Source organism: Hyalella azteca, unplaced genomic scaffold, assembly GCF_000764305.2.
Source record: "Hyalella azteca isolate HAZT.00-mixed unplaced genomic scaffold, Hazt_2.0.2 contig11707, whole genome shotgun sequence".
NCBI lineage: Eukaryota > Metazoa > Arthropoda > Malacostraca > Amphipoda > Hyalellidae > Hyalella > Hyalella azteca.
This window is the reverse complement of record NW_025941694.1, coordinates 10340-20273: the sequence shown is the minus strand read 5'-3', so window position 1 is coordinate 20273 and position 9934 is coordinate 10340. Positions and strand designations below refer to the sequence as shown.

At 39.2% G+C, this 9934-nt stretch overlaps 2 protein-coding genes across 3 annotated transcripts; both read right to left on the bottom strand.

The window, feature by feature from the left end:
• Nucleotides 1-3462: 3462 nt before the first annotated feature.
• LOC125178663 lies at nt 3463-4432 on the bottom strand. The gene is made up of 2 exons (XM_047882955.1): nt 4196-4432; nt 3463-3698 (listed from the first exon to the last, which is right to left on the bottom strand). Exons 1-2 carry the CDS (start codon nt 4314-4316, stop codon nt 3490-3492), a joined length of 330 nt encoding a protein of 109 aa, XP_047738911.1. The 5' UTR covers nt 4317-4432; the 3' UTR covers nt 3463-3489.
• A 498-nt stretch (nt 4433-4930) lies between these two features.
• On the bottom strand, nt 4931-9130 carry LOC108680494. Of its 2 annotated transcripts, none has more exons than XM_047882954.1 (5): nt 6688-9130; nt 6377-6469; nt 6094-6174; nt 5722-5808; nt 4931-5435 (listed from the first exon to the last, which is right to left on the bottom strand). In XM_047882954.1, exons 1-5 carry the CDS (start codon nt 6914-6916, stop codon nt 5335-5337), a joined length of 591 nt encoding a protein of 196 aa, XP_047738910.1. In that variant the 5' UTR covers nt 6917-9130; the 3' UTR covers nt 4931-5334. Both variants share the same exon structure in this region; 1 of them encodes a protein (XP_047738910.1).
• Nucleotides 9131-9934: the final 804 nt, after the last annotated feature.

Sequence of the window (9934 nt, the reverse complement as noted above, 5' to 3'; positions counted from 1 at the left end):
AACACCAAGATAATGATACGCATGCCAGTGCCGAGACGATGATAGGCACCCCAACACCAATGCTATGTAAAGTAAGTCAGAACCGAGACTAAGAGACATGACAACACCGAGACTATGATAGGCCCCCAACACCAATGTGATGTATAGTAAGTCAGAGCCGAGAATAAGGGACATGACAACACCGAGACGATGATAAACACCCCAACACCAATGTTATGTAAAACAAGTCAGAGCCGAGACTAAGACAGGCATTACACCGAGACGATGATAAACACCCCAACACCAATGTTATGTAAAACAAGTCAGAGCCGAGACTAAGACAGGCATTACACCGAGACGATGATAGGCCCCCCATCACCAATGTTATGTAAAACAAGTCAGAGCCGAGACTAAGACAGGCATTACACCGAGACGATGATAGGCACCCCAACACCAATGCTATGTAAAGTAAGTCAGAGCCGAGACTAGGAGACATGACAACACCGAGACGATGATAAACACCCCAACACCAATGTTATGTAAAACAAGTCAGAGCTGAGACTAAGATAGGCTCATAACACCGAAACGATGATAGGCACCCCAACACCAATGCTATGTAAAACAAGTCATAGCCGAGACTAAGATAGGCATGATCATGACACCGAGACTAAGGTAGGCAAGTCACACAGAAATACTAAGCAAGCCGGCGAACGGAAGTTGCTCAATTGCCTATGGAACGCAATTTTCATTTTGGACTCCAGAAAACTTCTCAGAATTTTCAAGAACCATCCTGCAATGAAATATAAGGTAGATTGTCTGTATACGATTGGAATTTATAATTGTCTGAGTGCTTTTTAGCGCATTTTCTCATTTATGAATAAATAGGCGCTATTGTGCTCGCCATGTCCGACCGTCCGTCTGTCTTTCCGTCTGTCTCTCTGTCCGTCCGTGACTCCACGTTTTCGTCGACGAGAAAATGCGCTCTCTGTCACTCACTGCATTGAGTACCGAGTTATATTTTTTTGCATCTTCGGGCAAATCCATTGCTCCAGTCATGATACCCTCCCTGCTTTATTGTCATAGAAGGTAGGAATGCAATAACTTTATTTTTGCCTCGCAGGCGTTCATCAATTTATATTGCGGTTATTGAACAATTTCAGCCGGGACATTTCAGACTTAGGTTTAATATGAACGTTATAAAGAAAAAATTGAGTTCTTAGTAAAGTTTAATAACACATTTTCCGTGAAAATTTAGGAGCGGTGGTAAAGAATAAAATACTCCACGGAATTTAGGGCTCGCTTTTCAATTCGTGTTCTTCTCTTCGAGTTTGGTGGTGGAGTTTGGATTCCTTTTAACTGTGATGTTTTCGCTGTCTTCTTACGAAACTCGGTGTTTGCATTTGCTCAAATTTGAGCTTTAAAGTTCTAAACGATATCTAAATTATATGTCAGAAATATAAAAAAATCGAAAAATAGTTGGAGTAGTAGTTTTTATCCCATTATTGATCTGAGAAATTAATAATTGTGAGAAGACCATCTCAAAAGACTTATTATCAATTTTTTTCGTTCCTTAAAAGTCTGATTTAGAGATAATCTGTCGCCTAAGCAAGATCACAATCACATGCTGAGAGCTATTACTTATTTATGGTATTAATTGAAGGGTCCAAAACATTTTGTTATGGATCGTCATATATTGGTTCGTGATAGAACTTGAAAGAAGCAAATAACATTCAGTGAATCAAGAAATTTTTGAAATTCGACCTTGAAGCCCTCGGGTTTGAATCTCTTTTGATAATTTTTCATTCTTGTTCGAATATGAAGAAACGAAAAAATTGCTACAATATATACAGAAAATTTTAATTTCCACTGAAATGAAATGCCTGTAATCGATTTTCATATATCAATTGTAAAAATTCACTAAACATTGGAACATTTGCTGGTTACAAAAATGAGCAAAAATCAAGGTCATAAATTGATGAAAGATGTATGTGAATATATATAGAGCTGTCAGTATAGCCCTTGTATAGAACGTAGTTCGAGAGCGAATTATGAAATTTCTAGTTATATGATTTTCATTCTAAGTTTCATTTCTCTGCTTTTAAATTCTTTATAAACTTGCGATTCGAGCAATCAACTGATCTTAATACCCTTTAAATATGTTTCATATGCATAGCTATCAGTTGGACGCGAGGATAATATGAGCGCTCTTCTAAATATCACGTAAGACACGCCAATGCATCACAACTCAATACTGTCCGCTTTAATTCATTAATCAATCCAACTTCTCAAACGCGATATATTTTTGCATGTACCAAAAATTATCACGAATACTAGACTATAGCAAAACTTTTCACAAGCGTACGTGAAGTGGCAGCCCTGAACTTGCCAGGACTCATCGCCCTGCAATAACCGAGGCAGTGAACAGCAGGACCTGAAGTCGTGCAATGTATGGGCAGCTTCTCCTCGCATGCCGCGAGGCACGTTAGTCCCTCCAGGGCTCCTTTCAATTTATACAGGACGCCAGCTTTCTGTTTTTATAAAGAAATAATTTAGTCGTTTCAGACGGTCAAGTTTTTATTGCCTGAGATTTTTTTCTATGCAAATCGCGGAGCGGCCTACCCAAATAAAAATTAGTGCCAACATCAGCTACGGCCTCATGCCAATCGGCAGTCGTGTGGGTGCCGCATTAGCGGCTCGGCGCTGATGGAAGGACCATTTTGGGGCCATATTAGGGGCCACTCGCTGGCAGTGGATCGCTGCCTCGGCCTGGCGATGACTCGACAGCAGCGGCAGCGAGCGGCGCCAGCTCGCTCGCCACGCGGCGCACTCCGTGATGCTTGACTGCATGCGGGCGCCGTATCAGGGCCGTGTAGGCAGCGGCCTTAATACGGCCGATTCTTGTATTTATTTTAAAAAAAAGCAGCCCTGCGGCGCCTGCCCACAGATCGTAATATGTCATACAAGCGTAAGTTAGGCGTTCGTTGAATGTTCAATTGCATAAATCATGGGTGTGTTGACGAGTATTAGCGAATTAATTTAATGAATGTATTACATCATTCCGGTAATAAGTGAATCAACTAACACACCCACGTTCTTTTACAATAAACAATCTTACGAACGCCAAACAAACACCTGTTAAACATATTACTTGCAGTGAGCATGCACCACAGGGCTGCAGTTCTACTTATACTAAAAGATTGCAATTAGGACATTGTACGTCGCGTGTCTCCGTTCTAATTACGTCGTCGCATCGTGAATAATGACTAAAATTCTGATCCTATCAGCATCTTGAACTTGCTTCAGATATTGAATACTAACTACTGATCAGGATACGTGATTTTTGTCGTATCAATTTAAATAAATAATGTTGAGCTCAAACTTAATTTTCTAACATTTTGCTACAACGAAAATGTTCTTTGATAGAATCAACAATGATCGCATGAACTAATTTTTTTCTAATGAGGTTAATAATGATTAGCCGGATTACCGTTAGATTTAATCAAAGGGCAGTCACTCATTAAGAAGGTTCATGCTTTTTTGCAAGAGATCTCCAGCTTCAGCAAGAAAGGAGCCAGAGCACACTGGAGTTGGGTAGTCAGTGTCGACGTGTCTCTTCCCCCGGTGGCCATTCCAGTCACCAGCGTTGCGCAGAATATTCATGATCGTGTGGTCTACCACAAATTGACCAGAATGACAATGTGATGTCAAGCTCAGCGCACCTGGAGAATAAGAATCGTTTATGAAGAAACTGCGGTGTAACTCCTCCCTGCCCTGAGACAGCACTTCTTCTCGCTCCACCAACATGTGGAACAAACTCACAGCTGGCGTCGTAAGCTTTCCGAGTATGAACGCGTTCAAGAACCGACTAGCTAGATAAAGCTGTACAGAGGGCTATGTATCGGCAAGAAATGCGTACCACCTTACAAATTGGTGGTTGTTCAGCAGCTACTTAGCTCCACCGTCAGTTTTGAATATATGTATCTGGTCGAATAACCCGTTCTAGGGTCTTCAGAAGATACAGGAACATTGCAAGATTCGGCGACAGGTCAAATTCATTGACGTCGACAATATTATACTAGACTATATAAGTAATATTCTTAACATTCAAGGATTGTTATACTTCATAATAAAAATATAGTGGCAGCTAACATTTGATAATAGATACATGGGAGGGAATTTTTTTTATAACTATTGCCTTTTATCAGGTCAAACTTACGCAAGATCATTGTGTAAGCGCCATGAGTCTTGAATGCTATCTTGGTCTTCTGCCGCTTGCTGTTCAACCCAGTAAACGACATTTGCATGGCAAGTTCGCGCGTCAGAAGACTCTTGAGCATTCGTCTCAATGTAGAGCCAACTGAAGGTTCCTCACACTGAGCCAGGTACCGAGTCTGTGAAATAAAAAATATCACACGAATATTTTAGGTAACAATGAGCATAAAGTAACGACATCAATTATTCATAATAGAAAAGAACGTCAATGTTTGCATATTTGTTTAATCTATCTAAATTTAGTAATAGCGCTTAGTAATCAACACTACAAGAAATTAGCTGTAAAGCAAATGACATGGTATGAAAAAATGAAAACAGTGAAGGCCAGAAGAAAGGTATTGGGTTAACTGAGAAATCAAAAATTGAATATCATCATAATAGATCGAATATGTTGAATTATCATGCATTGATGTCCGCTATTGAGTCATAGAGAATCAGATCGCGACACGTCACAAAAAAGTTTTCTATCCCTCGCAAGTATATAAACCATGGAAAGTAGCACCAAATAAATTGCATCGAGTGATGTCAAATCTCATTCAAATGATTCAAATGTTTAACTTAACAATAAACTATTCTATGCAAGACATTTTACACACAAGGTTAGTTCCGGATCTTGTTGGTAACACAGAATGTCCACAAGTGACGAAAGTCGAAAAATAATTTATTTTTAGGAGTGTCTTAACACGGAATGTTAAGAAGTGAATATTAAAAATACGTAATAATTTACAGGTACGATTTGAGGAAAAGCTTTTTCTACGTTGACTGTATATTACGTAATTTGTTGCACATGCGGTTCAGCGTTCAATATTGCCAGTACTTGCCACAGTGTAGACAAGGTATTTATCAAGAAAATATTCGGGCTTCGTTATGTGAGATCTATACTGAGCGCGAAACTCATTTCTATACCTTCTTGATGTTGCCGGGTCAGAAGGAAATAATGCATTTGCTTTTTTAGTTACGCATCACGGCGAAAATGAATGATGCAGTCCTAACATTAAAGTCTTTCAAATCACAATTACTGGATGTGATAATTTTGTTATAAATTTCAAAGACGGAAATGACATTCACAACGTTAAGGGCAACTTACAAAGAAGGGAAAAACTCGTGAGTGGGTTCCAAAAGAAGTTGTCGTTGTACGGGTGTAGACCGTGGGGCGGAAAAGGCTCCGGAGGCGTTAAATTTACCTGGATTGTCATGTTGATGACAATGAAAAAGGTCGCATAGGTAAAAGTCAATTTGTGATTTATTTTGCTCTGAAGGACATTGCAATGGTACGCAATAGTGACAAAGTAAATTTATTTGAATGTTCTTCATCAATATAAAATCATTAAATAGATTCCTGTCTCTTCAGTTAGGACCACAACAATATTATTATTAAAATCCTGGCAATGTGTTTCCATCAAATTGTCAACAGTACAGATTTGTTCCACATTAAAAATGACACTTATCATCTAATCCTGTTTAGCTAACCTCTCAATGACTTCCTTGTGCTCAACATTTGATTTTGGCGAGGACTACGTCGTGGAGTAAAAGCCGCCAACCTTGAACCTCCACGTCCTGATGAAAATTAACCACGATTCCAGTTATTAGGCAGCATAATGGAAGTGGTAAAAATAGTTGAAAGAGTAACTTCGATATCCGATTTACATCTAACGGAGGCATCTACGCCTAATACCCGAGCGATTTTACAATGAAATAACTGAAGATTTTTTAAATGAATGAAGATCCTATAATTGTATGCTGTAGTGTTGAATAACGATTACGGAAAATATCTTAAGTTATAAAATGATTGAAATATTCATACGAAATATCTACTATGATTCATTAGTACAAGAGAATCACCTCTCGATCTTTTTGGGCTTGGTGTGCAACTTCTTCCCCTATGGAAGCCAGAAGAGTTCGTCGCCACCCCAAGATCGTCACCTAACAACGATAGGTTCATTCAGTAGATACATTAGCAGATATTTTAGTTCAGATGGTGAGCTTCAAGGATTTCATGTAATGATCTGTTGAAAGGTTGTAAAAGCTAAAAATTATTCAATTTAGTGTCTTGAACGTCAGTTAAACAGTGCAATAATCACTCATGAGAAGTAAACCAAGATCGTACTAACACAGAGGAACTCACAGTTTGCATTAGATGTAGATGGTTCATCCTCAGACCTCTCACTCTGACTAGAACTTCCATACAACATTTTCTTCACGGCTCTATTGTAATCATCTGCGGATAAAAATAAAGGATAAAAGATAAGAGGATAGAAAATCGTTAAGCTGCTTCAAATATCAAGGACCAAAAGCTTCGATTAGAAATACACAGTGATACTCGAATGTTACTACCGGTATCTTTTGTAACAGAATTACAATTATTCACCGAATCATGAAGACGAGCGGGATAAATAATACCCGCCTCACTAAAACTTTCATCAGTATGAAACTCACCCGAAGACTCGGCGATTCGATAAATGGCATATCTTGGCCAACTCCTTGAGTCCGCAGGCTTCGACATCATAGCCAGATCCACGACGTTTTCTTCCGTAGGCCACAGGCAAAAGTTTGAGCCATCTTTTTCGAAGAGCCAACATTTCGGTACAACTTGCCACTCCTTGCGATCAAAATAAATTCCTACAAACTTTTTGCAATCCTTTAAATCCATTTCACAATCATTCATCTGTTTTTTTTTCGATAGAGTGGAATATATTATTTAGTACACCCTGAATTCAACATTTTTATCGCGACGAACGACTTTCTATTCGGTATAAGAATTACTTTGGCAAAAATCCTGCTCGACGCCACCCAAATATTCTGACGCACCCCTGTTACTTTGTACACTCCTACATTCCTTGACGCTACAGGAAGGTTAAACAAGTTTTCGACATTTATGAAAGAATTTACACAAATATCAGATTTTGTTATCTTAGTAATATAGCCAATATCACCATTGCTCAGAACGACGCCATTATTAGCAGTTGCTTCACGTGATGCATTAAATGTTACGTGTCCTATTTTCATTGACTTGTAACACGTTTCACTTACGTTGTCACATTTTCGGCAGGCTATTCCCAGAGTCAAGACATTTCCGTGATTGGGTGTTGGTACAAGGTGATGGTTCGACAAATTAACATGCTTCGTAATTTGCTCTAAAACCTTATTTCTTCCGATCACACATTTTTTTATATGGCTTCCAAGGAAGGTTTCAAACTGGAAGCACGAGACGTGATCTAAACTTCCAAACCTTAAGTAATCATCAGGCAAATGTACGAGGTTGTGCACATTAAACGAAAGGAACCCAGAACCGTAAAGTTCTTTACTCTCTTCGACAAACTCTACAAGTAATTTTTTCACCACGGGAATATTCACTTCTTGATTGGGAGTCAACAATATTCTTAAGCTAACGCTAAATTTCAGAAAGTGCGTGTATAAATTTTCAGGCAAGATATTCTTCAACACATAAATCCCCATGTAAACGGCAAACAAGCGGTATTCAGAAGCTTTCCAAAACGAGAGAGATCTGAAACCACCGATCATTTTTCGAGAGAATTCGCGAGGCACAGATCGACAAATCCCCAATATTTTGGAATCAAATGATTCTCTCAAGTCCACTGAGAGATGGCATTTCTTTTCACCTGTCTTGCTGCCGCGCCACCGATGCAATAAACGTCTCATTACACCGAGGAATGCGCCGTGCATTATATCGATTGGGAAATCGTGAACCATGTCAATGTCCAAGGTTAACAGCGGTGTCGATTCTACGGTCGGTTTGTGGTGATTCTTATCAGCCTTATTCCTAAAGCTAAAATTTGTTCTCAGCACAGCATCGGTTTCACCAAGGACAACATGGCCACCTGCGTACGTCCCCTTTTGAACACACCTCTCGCAGCCGTGGTAGCTGTTGTGATTCACGGTATTTTTCAGGTCAGATCTTGCAGGTGCATCGCATGATATTGCCTCAATTTTGAAAGGAATGATCGCCTTTTTAACCTCCAAACCTTTTTCTTGTAAAACTTTAATTTCAGTCACAAACCTTTCTAAGAACACATCTGGACTTGGCATTTTATTTGATGTTACTTCTTCTGAAATGTAAATCCCAGGAACAAATATTTTTCCGGATATCTCTAGAAAGCTGAGAAGAATGGGCCAAGCGTGATACCTACGAGTGTCGTTGAACAGCGGGATGCCATCAACATTGATGATAGCACTCAAAGATTGAATCTTCTGATTTTGTTTCAGGTGCTGGAGAACACACTCTATCCATGAGGGAAAATGAGCATAACGCCCATAAAACATTTGGCGTACCTCAGCAGCATTTTCTTTATCATTAAGTAATGTGCTTACTGACAACGGAAGACTTGGGAAGTCTGGGTGCAAAATTCTCAGCAGCCTATTAATAGAAGATCCAGAAACTGTCTTTTCTTCTCGAGCCCAAGAACGGAGAGCTTTGCGCAATTTTTCTTCTTGTGTGAACGGGCTTGGTGCTTTTCTGCCCTCAAATTCGTCATCAGAAACGCTTACGCTGTAAATGTCATCTGAGAATGATTCGTCTTTATTACTTGAAATGTTGTCAACAGGGAAATTTTCAACAGCAAAGTCACTTGAATATGGAAAATTATAGTTTTCTTCAGGATGAGAACCAGTGTCAACCACCATACTGCCATCAGTGCATGCACGGTCAGCACTGACAAAATTATTGCAAAAATATTTAATTCTCCTCCGTTTCCTCTGTTTTGAGGCCAGTGCATGGTAAGGTTTCCGTTCCATGATTTTATAAACTTAAAATTCCACTGGAGAAATTTATCTAAAAAAAATTGGTCGGAAACACCGATCAAAATCAGCCGTAGGCCCTATTCCTAGTCATAGCTGCATTACTGTGCAGTGTGCAGCACATAAACATTAAATTCATAAGGATTATCAATCTAAGCCTACATGGGCATGTCGCAAAAATTCAACTCCTTGCACACAGTTGGCAAACACCGAGAAACACTTGAATTATCTGGGTTTAAATTAACCAGAGCTGAACTTTGGAACGAATTTTAAATGGAATATAGATGCAACAACAACATTATTTCAACAACTATCCACGTTTACAGCGTCACAGCACAGAGCGAACTGCAGGCCGTTAAGTAGTAAGACGAAAGTCGTGTGACTCACGCCGTCGTTTGAACGAGCCGATCGACGTTTGAATGAGTTCAACCGTCGTTTAAAACGGGTGCAATTCGATGTATTTTACGTGAAACTTCGTAAGTAAATGAATGGAATGGGAGTTATTGAAAATTTAGAACCTTTTAGGTCCTAAAATATGTATTTTATATTGAATTACAGCAAAGTTCATATTTTAGTTGTAATTCTCGTGACTCATGGCAGCGGCACTCGTTCAATCGTCGTTTAGAACAGTTTCAATTCGATGTATTTTACGTGAAACTTCGTTGGTGGATGAATGGAATGGGAGTTATTTGAAAATTTAGGACATTTTTAGGTCCTAAAATAGGTATTTCATATTAAATTACAGCAAAGTTCATATTTTAGTTGTAATTCTCGTGACTCATGGCAGCCGGCACTCGTTCAATCCTGACTTAGAACGTCCCAGTTCAATGTTTTTTTTTCTTTTCCTGAGTAATTTCGTAGGTAGATGAAAGGTATGACAGGAATACCGTATCTCACGGTACGACAGGAATGCCGTACTCGTTCAAAC

What these genes read in the sequence shown, in the direction of transcription:
- LOC125178663 (XM_047882955.1), bottom strand. Translation starts at nt 4,316, where the DNA reads ATGCTCAAGAGTCTTCTGACGCGCGAACTTGCCATGCAAATGTCGTTT. An exon ending in CGCTTACACAATGATCTTGC is followed by an intron (nt 3,699 to 4,195) that starts GTAAGTTTGACC and finishes CTTATTCTCCAG; the next exon opens with GTGCGCTGAGCTTGACATCA.
- LOC108680494 (XM_047882954.1), bottom strand. Translation starts at nt 6,916, where the DNA reads ATGAATGATTGTGAAATGGATTTAAAGGATTGCAAAAAGTTTGTAGGA. An exon ending in TCGAATCGCCGAGTCTTCGG is followed by an intron (nt 6,470 to 6,687) that starts GTGAGTTTCATA and finishes TTTTATCCGCAG; the next exon opens with ATGATTACAATAGAGCCGTG. An exon ending in ATCTACATCTAATGCAAACT is followed by an intron (nt 6,175 to 6,376) that starts GTGAGTTCCTCT and finishes TATCGTTGTTAG; the next exon opens with GTGACGATCTTGGGGTGGCG.